This window comes from Erinaceus europaeus, chromosome X (assembly GCF_950295315.1).
Source record: "Erinaceus europaeus chromosome X, mEriEur2.1, whole genome shotgun sequence".
In the NCBI taxonomy this organism is placed as follows: domain Eukaryota; kingdom Metazoa; phylum Chordata; class Mammalia; order Eulipotyphla; family Erinaceidae; genus Erinaceus; species Erinaceus europaeus.
In genome coordinates, this window is record NC_080185.1 from 112,981,921 (window position 1) to 113,004,170 (window position 22,250).

At 38.4% G+C, this 22,250-nt stretch overlaps 1 protein-coding gene across 3 annotated transcripts in view; it reads left to right on the forward strand.

Moving 5' to 3' along the window:
• APOO (apolipoprotein O) overlaps nucleotides 1-22,250 on the forward strand; it is an 80,998-nt gene that overhangs the window by 30,758 nt on the left and 27,990 nt on the right. For 2 of the 3 annotated variants that reach the window (XM_060182853.1, XM_060182852.1), the window contains exons 2-6: nucleotides 4,486-4,593; nucleotides 6,334-6,453; nucleotides 10,365-10,419; nucleotides 15,461-15,556; nucleotides 20,865-20,956. In XM_060182853.1, coding sequence (XP_060038836.1) covers nucleotides 4,486-4,593; nucleotides 6,334-6,453; nucleotides 10,365-10,419; nucleotides 15,461-15,556; nucleotides 20,865-20,956 — 471 coding nt within the window. Of the gene's footprint in view, nucleotides 1-4,476; nucleotides 4,594-6,333; nucleotides 6,454-10,364; nucleotides 10,420-15,460; nucleotides 15,557-20,864; nucleotides 20,957-22,250 lie in introns of those variants that run through there. The other variant, XM_016192930.2, reaches the window with a different exon arrangement.

Sequence of the window (22,250 nt, forward strand, 5' to 3'; positions counted from 1 at the left end):
GTGGGGTTGTTCTTGGCATCTAGAGGGTGGAAACTGGGTACTGCTAAAACTTCCTACAGTGCACAGGCCAGCCTCACAGCAAAGAATGATCTGTCCAAATGCCAGTAATGCCTAGATTGAGAAACCCTGAAGTAAGTCATATGTTCTCTGCAGAAAGAATGGCCCTGCAGAGTCTTGCTCTGTGGACATCTCAGGTCTCCTGGGACAAGGTTTGTTTTTCTCTTTGCTTTGTTTATTTGTTGAAAGCAGGCAGGACATTGAAAGGGCAGTTGTAGGAAGAGGCATTCCTGGGTGCTCCCACCCATGTGGCCACAGTTTTTGCTATGCAATAGGAGTGAATATGGGTTTAAAGGAGAAACCCATCAGGAGACAAGGAAGAAAAAGAAGTAAACAACAAAGGCAATAAATGGTGCAGGCTTTGCATAATATTAGAACTAGAAAACTAGGTAAGAGGAGGGGAAAATAACATGAAGATTAGTGGTCCGGGAGGTGGCGCAGTGGCTAAGGCACTAGACTCTCAAGCCTGAGGTCCTGAGTTCGATCTCTGGCAGCACATGTACCAGAGTGATGTCTGGTTCTTTCTCTCTCTCCTGTCTTTCTCATTAATAAATAAATCAAATCTTTAAAAAAAATAACATGAAAATTAATGGTCAGTAACAATCTAACTTAAAGTGTGAAGTGGAGATGGTAAACAAACATGAGTATAATCATTAATACAGAAATGGAATTCTAAAACAATAGCAGGCTGTGACATGAAAAATGGAATATTTGAAAAGTGAGATGGAGAATCAGAAACAGATTGAGAATTTAAAAAGTTCAATTTAAGTCAGTGAATCAAAGATGAATGAAGATAGGGTACAATACGAACCTCAGATGTTTGGCTATTCCAGTGCAGGATGGGGGAGTGGGAAAGAGGTGGAGCTTTGATATTGCAAATAAGGAAGGGAGTCTCAAAGTTGGGGTGGGACCTGCTGGCTGGGTGGTTCAAGCAGTGTTGTCAGTAGGTCACAGACAGACCCAGAGGGCAGAGAGCACTCAGCTTGCAACTAGGCATGTCAGCAGCATAACATGCTTCTCCAGGGGTGGGAGAAGTGGGAACTGCCAAGAAATCTTGGGTGTCATGAGCCTCAGATGGCCTGGCCTTTTTCTTTTCTTTTCTTTTCTTTTCTTTTCTTTTCTTTTCTTTTCTTTTCTTTCTTCTTTTCCCTTCCCTTTCCTTCCCTTCCCTTTTCTCTTCTGTTCTCTCCCTTCCTTTTCTTTTTAAAAATATTTATTTATTGGATAGTGCCGGGCTAACTTCGCGGGCGGGAGACAGATGACCAGGGACTCATGGCTGAGTGGGACACAGTTCAATCTTTATTGATGAGGAATGCAGTGCAAGCTATCTAATCTCTCTTCATTAGAAAGCCCTGTCCTTTATATCTCCTGAGGTGGAAGTGTCAGGTCGAAAGAGGATGAATGTAGGATAGGGGGTGGGGAGAAGGAAAAAGCGCTGGAACCAGTGGGGATTAAACGGTGCAAAACAGGATGTGACTAGCAGAGGGGGCAGAGTGGAGAAAGCAAGCGAACCAGTGGGGATTAAACCAGTGCGAACAAAACAATGATTATGTAAATAGACCACAGCGTCAAGCAATGCAACAGAAGGGGTCTTAGAAGCAGAATTTAGAAGCAGACCAACAGTATAGAGATGGAGAAGTCAAGAGAGAAAGGGAGATAGAGTAAGAGAGAGAGACACCTGCAGCACTGCTTGTGAAGTTTCCTCCTTGCAGGTGAGGACTAGAGGCTTGAACCTGGCCCCTTTCAGAGAGATATGGGGGGCATAATGTGGAGAAAGATCCACAGATTTGTTAATGTGGATTGAATTAAAATATTTATTATGAGAGGAATAAGGTGGTGATAGGGAATGAATCTATGATCTCTGGGACCTCAGGCATGCTCATTTGTGCTCATTCTCTTTCTTTCTCTCCCTTCCCCCCAGCACTACTCAGTTCTGGCTTATAGTGGTGTGGGGGATTGAACCTAGGACCTTAAAGCCTCAGGAATGAAAGTCTTTTGCATGACAATTATGCTATCTCCCCTGCAGGCACACAAGTTCTTGCTCTGACAGACTGAAATATCTTCTCAAGTCTATACTGTGGTTTAACATAAATCAAATCCTTCCTGGGGCTGGGGAAATTGCTCAGCAGAGAGGACAGGACTTGCATGCCTGAGATCCTAGGTACCATCCTCAGCCTGGCATATGACAGAGCTGAATGGTGATCTTAACTCTTTGTCTTTTATAAGAAAATAATTAAAATGTCTTATTTTAAAAAATCAGTCACTTGCTATGTAGGTAGCAGCAGTTTTTTTGGGGGGAGTACAGGGGGAGGATGTTGACCTCTCTAACTTCTATGAGGCTGCTGCTGTTTCTACTTGATCACTAGGGTAGGCACAGGTTCCTTTGACTGATGTCAGCACTAGCTGGCTGAACTTTATCCTGGAAACATAAGAAATCTTTACTGATAGTGCCTGGAAATTAAGACCTTTCAAGAAGACCAATTAATTACTCAGGTTGTGTTATTTATTTAATTATTGATTAATTTTTTAGATAGTGAAAGACATAGGGAGAGAAGAGACATATCACAGAACCACTGTTTGTAAATCTCCCCCCTCCCCGCCAGGGCTCCTATGTGGTGACTTTGGACTTGAACCTGGGTCGTCATGCATGATGATATGTGCATTCTCCTGGGTAAGCTATGTGCTGGTACCTGATTCTGTTATTTTTAAACCTATTCATGATAACTCTTTAAAAATATAATTTCTGAAATATGGCAACACCATACTTGTGACTCAGGCATACATTTCAGTAGACCATTATTAATGTTTTTCTAGCATAATGCTTTATTTCTTTTCTAAAACTATTTATTTTGATAGGACAGCGGGAAGGGGGTTAAAGGAGAGAGACAGACAGACAGACAGACAGACATGCAGTATTGCTTCTCTACTTGTGAAACTTTCCCCCTGCAAGTGAGTGAGGGCCAGGAGCTTGAATCCATGTGCATGGTAACGTGCACTTAGCCAGGTGCACCACTGCTCAGCCCCACATTGTTTGTGTGTTTGTGTGTGTGTGTGTGTATGTGTGTGTGTGTCTGTGTCTGTGTGTGTGGCCCAGATTATTATTATTTTATACCAGAGCACTGCTCAGCTCTAGTTTATGGTGGTGTGGAGGGACTGAACCTATGACTTTGGATCCTGAAGTACGAAAGTCTCTTTGCATAACCATTATGCTACCTATCCCCACAGCATTGTGTTTTATATTACAGAATAACCCAGTCTTTCATGTTTAAGGAACTGTAAATGTCAATAGTGATTTGTGTAATTCTTAGCCATACTAATAAAGTAGTTAGATTAAGGTCATCCACTCATTAATTTTCCATTTCTTCCATGGGTTCATGCAGACAGCAAATGGCTATTGAACATTTCTTTTTCTTTAGAGAGAAAGAGACAGAGATAGAGAGAAAGACTCCACAGCACTGAAGCTTCCTTTTGTGTGATGGGGGCCAGGCTTGACAAAGCCAGCACACTGTCCAAGTGTGTGCTCTTACTATATGCTGCTACACACAAGGCATGGGCACTAAGAAAATGGAGAAAGAGGGCTCCACCCTGAAAGAACTTCCAGTCTGCTAAGAACTTGATAGGCATAAATGGATAGATAAAGCAAAAGAAAAGCAATGACTCTCCCTGATCTTAGCTACTTAAAAAGACAAAACAAGTATTGGCCATTCTGGGCAGAGGAATTAGTCCGTGCCAACTCAAGAAATAGGAAACAGCATGAGAGCTATATAGAGAGTGCAAGTTTTATGGAGCTGTGATTTGCAAAATGACAAGACACAATAGAGACAATAGCTGGGGTCATGTCATAAGTGGCCCTGTTTGGCCCATGTAAAAGTCTTAGATAGTAAATACCTAGGCATCTCAAATAAGAGTAGCAAGACCTTTGGATCAACAGAAGTAAACTTTACTCTGTACTATAAATAATTTGACAAGATAATTAAATATCTGTGATGGTGGTTGTGGTGGTATGAATGTGTAAGAAAGAACAAGGTGCCCTTTTATATTTGAATTAATTCCACAACATTTTCTGTTTCTGAAAAAAAAAAGTAGTTTATTTAATTTTTTTTTACTTGGAAATCTAAGTAGAAAAATTTAAGAAGTATTGCTTTTTAGAAATTAATATAACAGTGATTTTTCCCAGAGCACTGCTCTGTTCTGATTTATGGTGATGTTGAGGATTAAACCCGGGACTTCAGAGCTTCAGGCATGAGTCTTTTGCATAACTATTATTCTATCTCTCCTGCAAAGTGATCTGAAATCTTAGGTTTATAAGAACATATTGTTAGGTTCTTATTTCCTCAAAAATCTCGGGAATACACTGATTCTCATAAAACACAGTAAATGCTTCACAGCAGGAGTGACTTGAGGTTCTGAATATGCTACATGTTTCAGGTAATCCAGAGATCCATGGGGCCAGCCAGTGTGAGTCTGCTCACCTTCAAAGTCTATGCATCCTCGAAGAAGGACCCTCCTCCCAAGACTTGTGTGAAGGTTAATGAGGTAACATGTTCACGCTGTGATGTGTTTTGAATATATGACTTAGTTACTGTAGGAAGTATACACGTTATGTATCTTGAAAAGCACATTAATGGGGAAATATGACAGTTCAGAAGATATCTAAAAAGAGGAAATATATTTCTTTATAATTTGTTTTTCTTTGTGGGAAACTGCTAAACTTTGGCTTTCTCAGCAGCTGAAATTTAATTAATGGTCACTAGCTAGGGGTGTACTTAAGGAGGATTTCCCGGCTTTTTAGTGGGTATCTGCTATGTCTCAGTAGATTACAAACTCAACTTCCAAATGTGTTGCCTTATTTTAGGCTGCTTATCAAGCGCAGAAAACATGATTTCCCCTCTCTCAGAAAATAAAGACCTGGGCTCATTTTGCTTCCTGTATGGATTGGAAACTCATAAGTAGTTACTTAGTAACTACTAAATAAGTAAAATAAACCTTTTCACCATTGTTTACATTCTTTTCTGTCTGCATGCAGTCTCCACTGATTGTCTTAAGTATTTGGTTTCTGTTGACTTTTGAATAAAGTGACCTAAAGATCTACCTACATACTTGAAGTGTGTTTATATAAACCTCATTAGGTTATCTTTTGCCCTTTACTTTCTTCTCAGGTCTTGTGATAGTGGCATTTTTTAAAATAAATCTTTTTTGGTGTCTTTTAAAAATTCTTTTGACCAGAGAACTGTTCAGCTCTGCCTTTCTTTAGTGCTTGGGATTGAACCTGGGACCTCTGATCCTCAGACTTGTAAACCATTGTGCTTGCTCCCTGGCCCAGGAAAGTGGCATTTTTTGAGGGTGAGGAAGGTAGCTGTGAAAAGTTTCTTCTTTGAGTGGGGAACAAACCTGCTATCTTGCTTTGATTAGTACCAGAATGGCCATTATAAAAATTTCCTTCCTGCCCATCCTTTTAAGCAGGGGGAATATCTAGCCTGTAGGTTGTATATGTACTACAAAATCATTTGATCTGGCCCTGCTAAAGCAGTTATAGACAGGGTTCAAACTTCAATCAATCTAGAGCTTTTTTTCATAGCCCTTGGCAACCCCCCCCCCACGCCAAAAAAGCCATTCCCCACCCCGATTCAGAGCATTAACATAATTTTTCCAAATTAAATCTGAAGAGGAGGGGGCTAGTGGTGGCACACCTGGTTAAGCACACATAATACTATGCTCAAGGACCAGGGTTTGAGTCTCCGCTCCCCACCTGCAGTGGGGATGCTTCACAAGTGGTAAAGCAGGTCTGCAGGTGTCTTTCTCCCTATTTCTTCCCTTCTCAATTTCTCTCTGTCCTAATGAATAATATGATGAAGGTGAGGGAGAGGGAACATGGCTGTCTTAGTAGTGGATTTTTAGTCACTGAACTCCAGCCATAACCCAGGAGGTAAATAAATAAATAAATAAATAAATAAATAAATAAATATGAAGAGGAATACCACATACCAATATATAGTATAGATAAGGAGAGACAGTTCTATCTGTTTCCAGTAGGAGGAGAGGGTGGGTAGGACCCCTAATAGCCCTGCGTTCTTGGCCTTGTACTTGTTGATTAAGGGAATAAGTAAGGGACAAAGATCCTCTGAAGCATTGTTCAGGATGCTTGTAACCCTTAGAGATACATTTACAGTTTGTAAATGATGAGAAATGGGGTGCTTACAAATTTGATAATTGGTTACACCATTTCATTATGTGATAGCTTTTTAAAATTTCTCTCTCCCTTTTTAATGTATTCAGCTTTCACTCTACACTGTTCCTGAGGGGCAGTCTAAATATGTGGAGGAACCAAGGTCTGCACTTGAAGAAAGCATCTCACATTTCCGACATTATTGTGAGCCATATACAAGATGGTGTCAGGTATAGCTATTTTGAAAATAGAATGGTTACATTTGTTTAGAGTCAGGAACCTATATTATTTGCGTGTTGTCAGATAAAGGTCTCAGTTTACAAATGTTCATGAGTGCCATCCTGAGGTGGTAGTGCAGAGGGTTTTCTGGCAGCAGCTGTTGACAATAGCTAGAGAGAGAATTTTCCTCCCACTGGGCAATATGTGGTTCCTTGACTGCAGAGAGAATAGGGTTGGTAGCCATCTAGTTGATGGTATACATGAGAGCACTGTTGTCTTACCAGGGGAAGAGATGGGACTGAAAATTTAGCAGGAGGATGATGCAGTGTAAACATCGATATAGAAACTGGTGAATTTTTCTTTCTCCAGAGATTCAACAAATCAGTACCATTTTAAATAAGTTTGGCTATAGAATATTTAATTGCTATAATAAAATAGATACTAGAAGCAAATGGAATGATATGCTTGACTATGGAACTGTTTGTCCCAATGATCAATGAGCTACATATACAGATTGGCTTCTGTTCAGGTCTTAGACCAGGTAAGGCATTTGTCATTATGTTCCTGAAAGTATTGCTGTGATTTTTAACATCTGAAACCAAAGTTGACAATCTATATAGAATTTTCTTATGGGCTTTGCTATATATATATATACACACTAGATTTTGATTTCAAAAATTGATGACAAATTAAAATATGTGATATGTGTGATTTGTTCTAGACTTACTTTGCTTAAATTTTATAAACTCACTTTTCATCCAGAACTTGTTTTAAAATTTTTAATATAGACTATTTTTGTCGGTGATGAACTTCTGTTCACCAGTCTAGAAATAAAATACTAAGGGTAGACTCTGTCAACAATATAAACTAGGCCATTAAACTCAAATACTGTACTGAGTATGAAATCCTGAGGACTTTATGCACAGTGTGTTGTCAAACACTCAGACTTTATTTTTCTGGTTCTAGATTTTTAAAAAATCACTCTATTGGGGGCAAATGTTGATTTATAAGACTTGTCACAGATGTACAGTTTCTTATCTCCCCAGGATAGCTGTCAGGAAACACACTCTGATTCTTGTTTTTATTTTTTTATCTTTTATTTATAAAAAGGAAACATTGACAAAACCATAGGATAAGAGGGGTACAGCTTCGCACAATTTCCACCAGACCTCCGTATACCAACCCCTCCCCTGATAGCTTTCCTACTGTTTAACCCTCTGGGAGTATGGACCCAAGATCATTGTGGGGTGCAGAAGGTTGAAGGTCTGGCTTCTGTAATTGCTTCCCCGATGAACATGGGCATTGACAGGTCGATCCGTACTCCCAGCCTGTCTCTCTCTTTCCCTAGTGGGAAAGGGCTCTGGGGAAGCAGAGCTCCAAGGCACATTGGTGGGGTTGTCTGTCCAGGGAAGTCTGGTCACATCCTGTTAGCATCTGGAACCTGGTGGCTGAAAAGGAAGTTAATATACAAAGCCAAACAAACTGTTGGACAGTTATGGACCTAAAGGCTGGAATAGTGCAGGTGAAGAGTTGGGGGGGGGGGGTCCTCCATTTTGTAGATAGCTAGAAGGCATATTTTAGTTATTTTTCAAAAGGGCCTTTATCTATACTAGTGTTTTTTCTGTTTGCTTGTTTGCTTGTTTTTGCCTGAGCCTGAAATCTGATATGCAGGTGAATCCTAATTATTGTCTGGAGAGATGATGTCATGGCTGGGAAAAGGACCAGAAAGCTGGATCAGGGAAGAGAATAGTTCCCATTAAAAGGCACAGAGTGGGAGGATAGATCAGAAAACATAACCCACCATATGCTGCTTGCAAGTATCCCACCTGACCCAACAAGACAAACTTAAAGTGAAAGGATGGAAAACTGTCATACAGGCTAATGGACCACAAAAAAGGCAGGAACAGCCATTCTTATCTCTGACACAATAAACTTTAAATAAAGTAATAAAAGATAGGCAAGGCCATTACATAATGATTAGAGGATCAATCAACCAAGAAGATTTAACAATTATTAACATCTATGCACCCAGTGAGGGACCATCTAAATACATCAAACACCTACTGAAAGAACTACCAAAAATACATCAATAGTAATACAATAATAGTGGGAGAATTCAATACCCCACTCTCACAGACAGATCAATGAAGCAGAGAATCAACAAAGAAACAAGAGAATTAATTGACAAGATGGGCAGACTAGACCTCCTGGACATTTTCGGAGTTCTTCACACCAAAAAACTTGAATACACATTCTTTTCAAATCCACACAACACATACTCAAGAATAGACCACATGTTAGGCCACAATAATTCTTGGTTTTTAAGCCATTTGCTGGTAGTTAGAATAAAGTCAGCAAATTTGTGTAAATATTTTTGTATTATATAGACATTACCACTATTATTATTATTATTATTATTATTATTATTATTATTATTACCCTGAAAATACTTTGTCTTGCAACTTTCAGCCTAAGGTCTTTTTTTTCTTTTTTAAAATTGTTTTATTTATATAATTTTTATTTATAAAATGTAAATATTGACAAGACCATAGAATAAGAGTGGTACATTTCTACACAGTTCCCACCACCAGAATTCTGTATCCCATCCCCTCCCTTGATAGCTTTCCTATTCTTTATCCCTCTGGGAGCATGGACCCAGGGTCATTATGAGGTGCAGAAGTTGGAAGGTTTGGCTTCTTTAATTTCTTCCCTGCTGAGCATAGGCATTGGCAGGTTGATCCATACTCCCAGCCTGTTTCTCTCTTTCCCTAGTGGGGCAGAGATCTGGGGAGGAGAAGCTCCAGAACACATTGGTGGGGTCATCTGCTCAGGGAAGTCAGGTTGGCATCATGGTAGCATCTGGAACCTGGTGGCTGAAAAAGATTTAAGAGATAAAGCAGAACAAATTGTTGACTAATCATGAACCTAAAGGTAAGGATATTGCTGATGAAGATTTGGGGTCCCCATTTTGGAAAAAGCTAGTAGGTATATTTTTGGTATATTCCTAGGGGCCCATGATTTTACTAGTTTTTGCTTGAGCCTGACATCTGATATGCAGTTGGACCCAGGTTGTCGTCTGGGGAGATGGTGTCATAGTTGGAAAAAGGACTAGAAAGCTGGATCAAGGAAGATAGTAGAATTACCCACGGTAATTCTATCTCCAAAATTAGATAGAGACTCCATTGTTTCATTGAAATTGATCATTCTTGCTTCAAATGGACAGTTTTTAGGATTCTAAAATCATGAAAAATCAGGAAATAGACCTACACATTTAACATTTTGGTGAATATATTTCCACTTTAATTATCAAAGGAATTGACTTTTAGTTCGTCTTCTTCAAATTTTAATAAAGCACTGGAAAGCCTGGGTTTTTGAAATCACTTTGAAATCTGGTTTCTGTGGCAACAATAAGCTATTGTACTAAGCAGTTTGCGCTGAAAGGGAAATTAGGAAAAAATAAAACAAAGCTCAGATGGTATATTCCTTTGTTCAAAAATTGTTAATAATTTGATAACTTATTCAGTAAAGACAAATACAGTTGGCCCTTAAACAACACACTTTTTGGGACACTGGCATCTGTAAATGCGAAAATCTTTATGTAACTTTTGACACCTCCCAAATTTAACCAGTAATAGCTTATTGTTGATCAGAAGTCTTACCGATAACATAAACTGTCAACACATTTTTTGTACAGGATAGGCATTATAGACTGTACTATTACAATGAAGTTAGAAAAAATATTAAGAAAGTCATATGGAAGAGAAAATATATGTACAATATTATACTGTATTTACTGAAAAAATATTCACCTATTAGTGGGCCTAGAGAGTTAAAACCTATGTTGTTTAAGGGTTATTTGCATATTTACTGCTACTTTCTAATCAGCAAATCCTACTCATTCATTTTCTTGTCACCTTTTTAGGAAATGTACTCCCAAACTAAGCCCAAGATGCAAAGTTTGGTTCAGTGGGGGTTAGGTAAGTTGATTTAATTAGGTAAAATCAATTTCTTTATTAACATTGAACTCTCTACCCGGGGCTCTATTGATGGGCTCCAGGATATATGTAAATTTGTTAAATTTGTATGTAGAATGTTAGAGCTGTGTAGATTTTTCTGGAAGGAAGGTCTTTTTTTTTTTTCCCCATCAAATTTCAGAGGTTTTAGAGTATGCCAATAATCAGATATATATCTCCAAGATCATTAGAATTGTTGGTTTAGCAATTGCTGAGACATTGAATTAATTCTTTCTTTAAATCTATTTCCAGGTGCATTGTCTCTAATTCACACAAAATCAACTCATCAGTAGGTTTTCAGAATCAGGGTAACTCATTTGTACAGCTATTAATCACATGCTAGAAAAGCTTAGAATTAGGAAGGAAGTGAATTGGTGTGCTTAGGAAAGGCCTATTGCATAATTAGTAGTGTTCTTAGATTTTTTTTTTTTCATTTGGCTTTTATTGACCTTGATGTTTTTCACATCCACTTATCACCCAGTCTCATAAACTGGGTTCACATTCGATGTTCTAACTCAATTTCTGTTAGGAACTGGTGAATTAACTGACACGGATCATACTTTATTCCCGTTTATTGGGCATCTCAGCCCATGAAAATCTTGTCTTTATGAGTGTTTATTTCCATGATGGAATAAAATAAATGAGTATAGTTTATTTCTTTATGAAGATCATCTTAGTGTATTGATGTACTGATACCCTTGAGACTAGCAGAAAGATGATTTTTTTCACTTTGAATACAGACATATTGATAGCCTGCCACCTCTTTCATTTAAAGCATGCCTATTAATAAGTGATACTTAAATTTTATTAATCTCATCAGCATATAGTACATACTGCTATATACTAGATAGTCTAAATGCTTTAAAATATTAATTTTTGTAAGCTTCACAATATACCCAACAGATACTTTATTAATTTCATTTTTGAGAAATTCTTTTAAATTTTTCTTTATTTATTGGATAGAGACAGCCAGAAATTGAGAAGGGGTTGATAGGGAGAGAGACAGACATCTGCAGCCCTGCTTCACCACTCGCAAAGCTTTTCTACTGCAGGTGGGGACTGGGGGCTCGAGCCCAGGTCCTCGTGCCTTGTAACGTGTGCTCAGCCAGGTGTGCTACCACCTAGTCCATTTCATTTTTTTTTAATCTGCACAATCTGAAGAACTGACTTTTTATCTGTATATGTGTGATTGAGGAGGTCTCTTATCATTTCCCAGAGGCATTATAACTCTTTTCTTCTTCGCTTGGACTTTTAGCTACAGTCTTTTAAATAAAAGCATTCCACTACAAGTTGTGTTGTTGCTTGCTAAGCAACAGCTGACAATTAGTCAGTTTCCCTGTAGTCACAGCCAAAACGTTAGCAGAAGTTGGACTTTGCCTTCAGTGAAGTCTGATAGCATATCTTCTCTCCCATTCCCACTCCTTGTGAATTACCTACTTTGGCTCAGCTCACTAAGATTATCTGGGTGTCTTATTAACTGCGGTGTGTGTGTGTCAGTCAATCTGTCTGTCTGTCTGTCTGTCTAGAATTGAAAACATCGTGCTAGTAAGCAAATCTAAAGGGAAATAGGAAGTTGCCTAAAATGACCCAGACAAAAGGATGGAAATTTAAAACTAGGCTAAAGGCAAAATAAGTAAAAAGACAGACAGGAATTTGTGCCAACTACACAAGCCCTAGAGTAGTATTTTAAATTATTACCACATTTCCAAAGAATTCAGGAAAAAAAAACTGGCATGTGCCTGGTATTATTTGGTGAAGAGATTTACTGAGTATTCCACTTAATTCAGTTTGTATATGTTTGTTAAGTCCCCATCATGCCAGGTATTGAGGATTAAGACAATGACCACAACCACTGAACACATGTGATAAAGAATGTATTCAACGCTAGTGTAAATACAGGAACAAACCTTCAGTGACAGAGCAAAGAGACTAGTTTGATAGAAATAGGAAAGATGGGAACAATCAAGGAAAGCTTTCAGAGATAAATCTTCAAGGAACAGAGTTAACCACACCAAACATGAGGGTGGGATATGGGCAGCATTCTACACAAAGCAGAGCAATGAAGGCTTATAGGGCTAATTCAGTGTTGTCTGTCCCAGGGACTGGAAGCAGATAGGAGTACTGAAGATGAGGCCATGATAGAAAGGAAACTTTTTAAGTCATAACCCAGCTATAATCCATTTAATTTAGTAGCCTTCAGTTACTAGTAGAGGATTTTTTTTGTTTGTTTGTTTGGTTTTGTTTTTTTAATAGACCAAGAAATGGAGAGATCAGAATGCTGTTCTGTCATAGGCAGTTTCAGGAATAGAACTCAGGGCCCTACTCATGCAAAGCATGTGCTCCACCCCTTGAGCCTCCTTGGCTGCCCTAGCAGTATTCTTACTAAATGTTGATTGGGTAAACATTAACTGTTACCACTGAGAGAAAATAACAGAAATCTAATCAGTACATTATTAAGGAACTATAAATATGTTCTCATTGAGGAGACATAAAATATACCTCCCTGAATAATTAAACACAAGATACTACTGTAATGAAGGTACAGAGAACAGATAAGCAGCTTCAGAGGAGGAAGAGAGCTTTAGGCTGATCATTACAAAAGTGGAGCTTGTGTCACTTTATTTGACCAATATATTTTTTTCTTCCTAAAGTCCTCTGCATTAGAAAATTATTTCAGTGGTCCAGGAGGTGGCGTAGTGGGTAAAGCATTGGACTCTCAAGCATGAGGTCTTGAGTTCAATCCCCGGCAGCAGAGTACCAGAGTAATGTCTGATTCTTTCTCTCTCTCTTCCTGTCTTTCTCACTAATAAATAAATAAAATCTTAAAAGAATTATTTCAGGGAGTCTGGCAGTAGCACAGTGGGTTAAGCGCACGTGGTGCAAAGCGCAAGGACCGGAGTAAAGATCCCGGTTGGAGCCCCTGGCTCCCCACCTGCAGGGGAGTCATTTCACAGGCGGTGAAGCAGGTCTGCAGGTGTCTATCTTTCTTTCCCCCTGTCTTCCCCTCCTCTCTCCATTTCTCTCTGTCCTATCTAACAACGACGACATCAGTAACAACAATAATAACTAGAGCAACAATAAAAAAGAACAAGGGCAACAAAAGGGAAAATAAATATATATAAAAAAAGAATTATTGGGAGTCGGGCTGTAGCTCAGCAGGTTAAGCGCACTTGGCACAAAGCACAAGGACTGGTGTAAGGATCCCAGTTCGAGCCCCCGGCTCCCCACCTGCAGGGGAGTCCCTTCACAGGCGGTGAAGCAGGTCTGCAGGTGTCTGTCTTTCTCTCCCTTTCTCTGTCTTCCCCTCCTCTCTCCATTTCTCTCTGTCCTTTCCAACAACAACAACATCAGTAACAACAACAATAACAATAACAATAAAACAACAAGGGCAACAAAAAGGAATAAATAAATATTAAAAAAAAGAATTATTTCAGATAAAGCCTTACACTGTATGGAAAAGTTATTTGATTCTCTGAGTCTCCAAGGTGTACAGGTTATATACTCATTGCTAATAAATTTCACTTTATGTTTTTTGTTGCTAAAAAAATAAAATAAAAAATGGGGGTTGGGCGGTAGTGCAGCGGTTAAGCGCACATGGCGCAAAGCACAAGGACCTACGTAAGGATCCTGGTTTGAGCCCAGGCTCCCCACCTGCAGGGGGGTCGCTTCACAAGCGGTGAAGCAGGTCTGCAGATGTCTATCTTTCTCTCCCCTTCTCTGTCTTTCCCTCCTCTCTCCATTTCTCTGTCCTATCCAACAACAATGACAAAACAACAGGGGCAACAAAAAGGGGGAAAATAGTCTCCAGGAGCAGTGGATTCGTGGTGCAGGCACTGAGCCCCAGCAATAACCCTGGAGGCAATAAAATAAAATAAAAAGTAAAAAACGTGTTTTGTTTTGTTTTGTTTTGAGGATTTGAACTTAAAGAGGTTCATATTTGGTATGAGATTGAGAGGGAAAGGAGTGGAGGCATCATTTTAATGAAGCCATAAGGCATGCTCAGACATAGAAAACAGGTTGATGTGCCACATTTATTTTTTATATATTTTACCACTATTAACAGTTATCATTTATACTTGCATTACAAGTTTGCTTTCACTACCCAGATTTATTTCCCAGGTGGCAAAGGGTACTTTTACATCTAAATCTGATGCATTTGGTTCCTAAGTTTCAGAGAACCAGCAGCAGAGTTTCAAAGCATGGAAGATTAGGCATATCAGTTGTTCTGTGTTTGGAATTTAAGGTAACAGGCAGGCAAAAGAACTCACTTGAATGGTGCATTGCCATGTGAAAGACCCAGGTTCACATCTGGCCCACATGAAATGTCGATGCTATGGTCTTTTCCACTCACTCTTTCTTTTTGTCCATCACTGTCAATTTCAATAGAAATTGAAAGTCATGACAGAGCCATGAAGCCCTGGCAACAACAGAAAATAATTAAGATAGAAAGTAGGTATTTGTGTTGCTCCCCATATGAATTGTTGATTCAGATCTGTTGCCTTGAGAAATACGCTCTAACCAAAACAGTGTCTCCAGTCCTTTCCATATGTTCATTTGGTTCCTGAATTTGTTTTTTTTATATTTATTTATTTTCATTTTTGTTGCCCTTATTTTTTATTGTTGTTGTAGTTATTATTGTTGTTTTTGATGATGTCATTATTGTTAGATAGGATAGAGAGAAATGGGGAGGGGAGGGGAAGACAGAGAGGAGGAGAGAAAGACACCTGCAGACCTGCTTCACCATCTGTGAAGTGACTCCCCTGCAGGTAGGGCCTGAATTTGTTTATTGTTAATAGATCATCAGGATAAAAGTATTTGAAAACTGGACATATAATATATGAATAGTAAATCATGTTTATATGTCACAGTAATGTGTTGAAAAGAAACATAATAGAAAGCAAAAATAAAGAACATTTAATGTTACTATGCTAGTTATATATTACTTTGTTTTGCTTTTTTTAATGAGTAATTTATGAAACTGTTTCCTGGTCTGATTCTATTGTAGACAGCTATGATTATCTCCAAAATTCACCTCCTGGATTTTTCCCAAGACTTGGTGTTATTGGTGCTGCTGGTCTTGTTGGGCTCCTTTTTGCTAGAGGTAGGTATGACTTGGTGCATTTTTATGCATTTAGTTCATGGATAAAGAAATTATGGAACAGGTATTCAATGGCATACTATTCTGTGATTATAAAAGATAATATTATTCAGGATAAAATGGATGGAACTGGAAGTGATCATGCTTCATGAGATAAGGGAAAAGATGAAAGACAACTACGAGGTGCTTTAACTTATATGTGGACTACAGATGACTAAAACAAATGAACCTGTGAAAAAAAAGTAACCAAACTGTCTTCTTAGACTTTGTGAAATCTATGGTAGTTACCAGAGGAGGGGGGTATAAGAACTTTGGTGCTGGATACAGTAAGTTGCACAGAGATGTATGAGTGTGAAACTATACTCCTATGCCCCTGAAATCTTAATATTAAATATTAAAATACTAATATTAAAACAAGTATATATATTATTTTTTTGGTATTATCTTTATTTATTTATTGGATAGAGACAGCCAAAAATCAAGAGGGAAGGGGGTGATCGAGAGTGAGAGAGATAGACACCTGCAACACTACTTCACCCTTACAAAGCTTTCCCCCTGCAGGTGGAGATTAGAGGCTTGAACCTGGGTCCTTGCACATTGTAACGTGCGCACAACCAGGTGCACCACCACCTGGTCCCTATTTTTTGTTTGTTTTGTTTTGTTTTTATCAGAACACTGCTCAGCTCTGGCTTATGGTGGTGCTGGGGATTGCAGAGCCTCAGGCATGAGAATCTTTTTTTGTAACCACTATGCTATCTCCCCAGCCCTAGCACAACAGAATTTAAAAAAAAAAAAATCCAATTAGTGATTTTAACAGTGTTTTATAGAAGTATAATATTTTAAAAAATTTAAAAAAATTTTTATTTATAAAAAGGAAACACTGACAAAAACCATAGGATAAGAGGGGTACAACACACAATTCCCACCACCAGAACTCTGTAGCCCATCCCCTCCCTTGATAGCTTTCCTATTCTTTAACCCTCTGAGAGTATGGACCCAGAGTCATTATGGGGTGCAGAAGGTGGAAGGTCTGGCTTCTGTAATCGCTTCCCCACTGAACATGGGCGTTGACAGATCGATCCATACTCCAAGCCTGTCCCTTCAGTATTTTCATACTTACACACCCTTCACCGAAGTACTATGCTTCCTTCCCCCAATAGTTCTCACAACATCTAAGAGATGATTTGGCTGCCATTTTCTTTTCTGCAAATTTATTTACTCTAGTCATCTATATTCCACATACGAGCAAAACCATCCATAGTTGTCCTTATTTGCTTATGTCACTTTGCATAATCATTTCCAGTTCTATCCATTTTATTTCAAATGCCCAACAACAAATGAATGGATAAAGAAGTTGTGGGATATATATTCAATAGAAAATGACTTTGCAACCAGAAAAGATAAAAATTGTTTGACAATAAAAATAATGACTAAATTTAAACTAAGTAAAGTGGAGATAATAAAACACAATTCATAAGGAATAGGTAAATACATACTTGGTTCTTTTCATTTATCAGTTTTCAAGTTCCAGAATATAGTCTTATTAATATATATGTTGTTATATGGCCATCTTCTTAGTATACTTGATTTTACATATATAAATATTATAAAAAATAAAGTTGTATACTCTTGGTTAAAAAAAGTAGTTGTCTTTAGTAGGTACATTTATTGAATCAAATCACTGTCATCTTTTGACATAGGAAGAGTGAACTTTTCTTAAACAAAGTCTGTCATTCCTGAGAAAAATATTTGTCAATGTTTCACTATTAAGATCAAGCTAGTAATATCATTAGGATTTTGTTAACTTATGTGGCGTAACTTTAGTCAGTGATGATATAATGACCTTAAAGTTACTATATAAATAAATAAACAGATCCCTTCAAGTTACTTAAAAACTAAAAAAAATTTTACTTAGAAGCTAACAAATATCAACCTAAAATATTACTACACTACACTGCTAGATTATAAAACATTCATGGTATGTAAAGGATGATAAAATACTTCAGTCTAATGAGATGAATTTGTTGTATACTATTTGAAGTTTCACTCATCATAAATGTTCATGTTATGAAATTCAGACTTTACAATGTTTCCTAAAATAGTTTATGAACCCTATATTCTGATTCCCCTGAATGAGAACTACGGAGACTAGTTTGGTTCACACTCCCTCAGTTTAAAAAAAAAAAAAGAAAACTTTTATATACCTGCCTTCACTGTTATTTAGAGCTCTTTCCTAATTGTGGAATGAATTCCTGTTGTATCCTGTTAGAACATATGTAGAATTAAATGTAGATTTCAGCTAAAGTGAATATCTGTGCCATGTGTAAGACCCTGGGCTCCAGCCAGGTGCCACATGGGAACAACAGGGATGGCAGCTGAGGGAGAGCTCTATGGATGATGGAATGATGCTTAGGTATTTCTGTCCTGTCCCCCTCTAAATAAAATAGATATACATATATATTAAAATTGGGCCTGAGGGACTTCTCAGTGATGATATACATACACATACACATGAACACATACCTGTGTTCATTCCCTGATGCTGTATTTAAAAACTAAGAGTTCACTTTTAGTAATCAGCTTGCAAAATAGTTGAGCCAACTTTGCTTCCCCAGACCTGTTCCTCCTCTTTTCTGCAAAGCTGTCCAGAAAAACATTTCTATCTTATTTAGATAGTGTTTGTAGTTTATGAAGACCCCAAGACCGTGCTGTTAGAATTTTGGCTACTGTTGTAAAGTCAGTAATGTGGGGAGTCAAGGAGATGATATTTTCTTCAAGGTTAGCACACAAAGGGGGTGTCTTACAGTCCTAAAGAAAGCTTCCAGTCCCCTGCGTGCTTGCATGTGTATATACATGAGCACACAGAGCTTCCTGTGCCATTAAGTGTTTATGCCCACATAATCACTGAGATTACCATATGAGCAAGATTTAGGACAGTGCTTTCCTGGGCAGAATAGCAGCATTAGGACACAGCTTTTGGGTGTGTGTGGTGGTGGTGGGCATTGACGTATTCTTTTGTTTTGTTTGCTTGCATATTTGTTCTTCTTGTTTTTCTTTTCCTGTGATGTCTTGATAGTATTAAAATAACAGAAAACTTTAGTTCCTTATCAAAACAGTACATACCTGTATGCTCACTCACATGAACATACTCAACAATAACTCTTTTCCTATGGATGCTGAGTTAGACTGGTCTGAGTTGAGAATGTGGGAGTAGGTGTCATAAAGCAAAATGAGTAGTTTGGTAGGTACATAGCTGGATGGAAGGTTCCCAATGCTGGCAACAGCAGGGTGGCCTCGGGTGGTCCTTGGTACAGGATATTATATTATATTATATTATATTATATTATATTATATTATATTATATTATATTATTATTTCACTGCCATCAGGGTGCCAGCACTACAAATCTACCACTTCTGGCAGCCATTCTTTCCTCTTTTTTTCCCCTTTCATTAATATTTAATAGGAAAGAGAGAAATTGAGAGGGGAGAGGGAGGTAGAGAGAGAAAAATGATAAGAGGAAGGCCTTCAGACATTTTTTACCACTCATGAAGCATCCTCCCTGCATATGGGGATAGGGGCTTAAGCCCAGGTCCTTTTGCATGGTAATGTGTGAGCCCCCTATTATATTTTTGAATTCAAAGTAACATTTAATTATTAACATAAAAATTAGCAGACATCTGTATTATAACATGCTTTATTATTATTATTTTAAATTTACCTTTTAGATAGAGTCAAAGAGGCAGAGAGCGTAAAAGAGACCACAGCTCTGAAGCATTCTTCAGTGCGGTGGGGCCTGGGCTAGAACCTGTGTCATACACATGGCAAAGCAGTACACTGTGAGCATGCCAACCCCACCTCCGACTTAGGTTCTCCTCCAACATTGTACATTGGGACCTCAGTGCCCTCTCAGCCTCCCCCTAGCCCTATGACTTTGGCTTTGCTGTAGGAGGCCACATCAGGTCTACATTTCACTCTGTGTTTTGCTTTTACCTCCTTGTTTCTTAAGTGAGATGAGCTGGTATTCACCCTCCTTCTAGTTTATCTCAACATGATTTTTTCAAGTTCTATCCAAGATAAGGCAAAAGAGATAATTTTGTCATTTTTAATACCTGATGGTATTCCATTGTGTACATACACCACAACTTTCTTAACTACTCATCTGTTGCTGGGCATCTAGGTTGCTTCCATGTTTGGACTATTACAAATAGTGCTGCTTTGAGCATAGAAATAGAATACATAGATCTCTTTGGACAGGTGTTTTTATTTTGTTTGAATAGATCCCTAGGAGAAGGATTGCTGGGTCATAAGAGAGGTAAGTCCCTGACTGTCTTCCATAGGGATTGAACCAATTACATTCCTATAGCAGTGCAAATTAGATTGGATGGTATAGGCATACTTGTATTTCATATTTACTTATTAAAATTTTTTTACATATCTATTTTCATGAGAGAGCATTGCTTAGCTCTAGTATATGGATCAAACCTACTTCTGGGACCTCAGATGTGAAAGTCTGGTATGTTAGCTCTGTGTATCTCCCTGGCCTTTGTGCTCAATAATTAATATTAATATTTACTATAAAAGAACATAAACCTTAGAATCCAAGATAATGTGTGTGTTGTTTTTTTCAAAATAGTCTATTTTCTACTCCTATAGAAATGGTGATATCCTTAAAAACATTGTACTGATGAAAAAAGCCAGTCATGGCACTAAGTGGTGGCTTAGTTGAGCACAAGCACCTAGATTCAAGTCCCTAGTCCCCACTTGTGTGTGTGTGTGTGGGGGGGGTGGTTCATGAGTGGCATCTTTCTCTCCCATCCATCTCAGTTTCTGTCTGTCTCTATCCAATAAATAAATAATAAAACTTACTAAAAGAAAGAAACCAGTCACAAAAGATTACATGCTATATCACTGCATTTATGTGAACTGGCCAGAAAAGTGAATCCAAAGAGATAAAGAATAGCTTAATTATTCCCTAGACTGGAGGTGATAAAGGAATGGGGGTGGGGGGTGACTGCTAATGGATGTGGGGTTTCTTTTTGTGGTGATGATCTTGTTCTAAACTTGACTGTGTTGATGGTTCATATTTCTGTGAATACAGTAAAAGTCACTGAATTATATATGCAAAAGTTTGTGTGAATTACATCTCAAGAAAGTGTTGAAAATGTGATGCTTCTCCTTGGTGGATATTATTAGGCATGTTCTCTGTCAGTCTGGAACCAACAAAGTCTTTCTCAGTGTTATTTGTATAAGGTAAATGGGCATGATACAGAAGATGAATCATCTGATCTATATCTTTTTTAAAAAATAGGTTCAAAAATAAAGAAGCTGATATATCCACCTGGTTTCATGGGATTAGCTGCCTCTGTTTATTATCCACAACAAGCCATTATATTTGCCCAGGTAAGTTATACCTATTCAGCTGAGATTACCCTTAGTCTTGCATCCCTATGGATAGGTTTACTGCTTAGTTTTATTTTGCAAATCTTACAATAGACTGAGATTCATTTGTACATACAGATGAACTTCAATAAATTGAGATGTTTTTCTCTACTATGTGTGCCTCAGTTCTGAACTTTCTTCCACTAATGGCAGTATTCTCAGAATGCATGATAATTTGAATACCACCCAAAGAAAATTTAAGATACCTTATTTTATATTTGCATAGAACTCTACTCCCAAAGCCAGTAGTTATGGATCATTAACTGTTTGGGTGTTCCTTATCACAGCCTGTGCTCTGACCCTCAGCACTTTCTCCAGTCCTGGAGTTGGCCTCAATTTCCTTGTTGGGGACTTTGGGGAGTGCAGTTCTCCCTGCTGGGAATGCTTTTCTTGGGGCTCTCAGTGACTGCTCCTTTCTTCCACCCTTCAGGCCTCAGCTTGATGGCAAGCAACATGAATGATACTGATATCTCAGCCACAAGCTCCCCACCTGCAGGGGTGTTGCTTCACAAGCGGTGAAGCAGATCTGCAGGTGTCTATATTTCTCTCCCCTCTTCTCTGTCTCTCTGTCCTATCCAACAGCAATAACAACAACAATGGAAAAACCAGCCACAGGAGCAGTGGATTCATAGTGTAGGCACTAAGCCCCAGCAATAACCCTGGAGGCAAAAAAAGAAACTTACTTTCTTAGAGTTGTAGAGACTAAAAGTTCAAGATATCTGCAGAGTTGGTTTCTCCTGAGGTCTCTCTCACTCTGACTTGAGGATGACCACCTTCCTCACTCTGTCCTCACATGCTCTTTTCACTGTGCACACACATCCTTGTTGACTGATCCTTTTCTTATAATGACATGAGCCCTATTAGAACCCTACGATAAATTATTATGGCTTCACTTAACATCAGTGACCTCTTTAAAAGCTCCGTCTCCATAGTCACATCATGGGTTAGGCCTTTTATCATATGAATTTTAAAGGACACAATTCAGTCTATAAAGCTGTACTTGCAGTTCTCCAAGTGTGATCATCTATTAGAAATGCAAATTCTCAAACCCAAGCCCATTCTGAGCAGACAATGAGGATTGTGGTCAGCAATCTTGTATTTCAACAAAAGGGTTTTAGATTTTTGAGAACAACTGATTAGACTTGACTCTCTTAGGGTTGTGGTATGTGAATTTGGGATTTTAGATGGAGTCCCTTGGAAAACTGGAAAGAGCAAATCAGGCTGTAGATTGTAAGGTTCTAGAAAGCTTATAGTG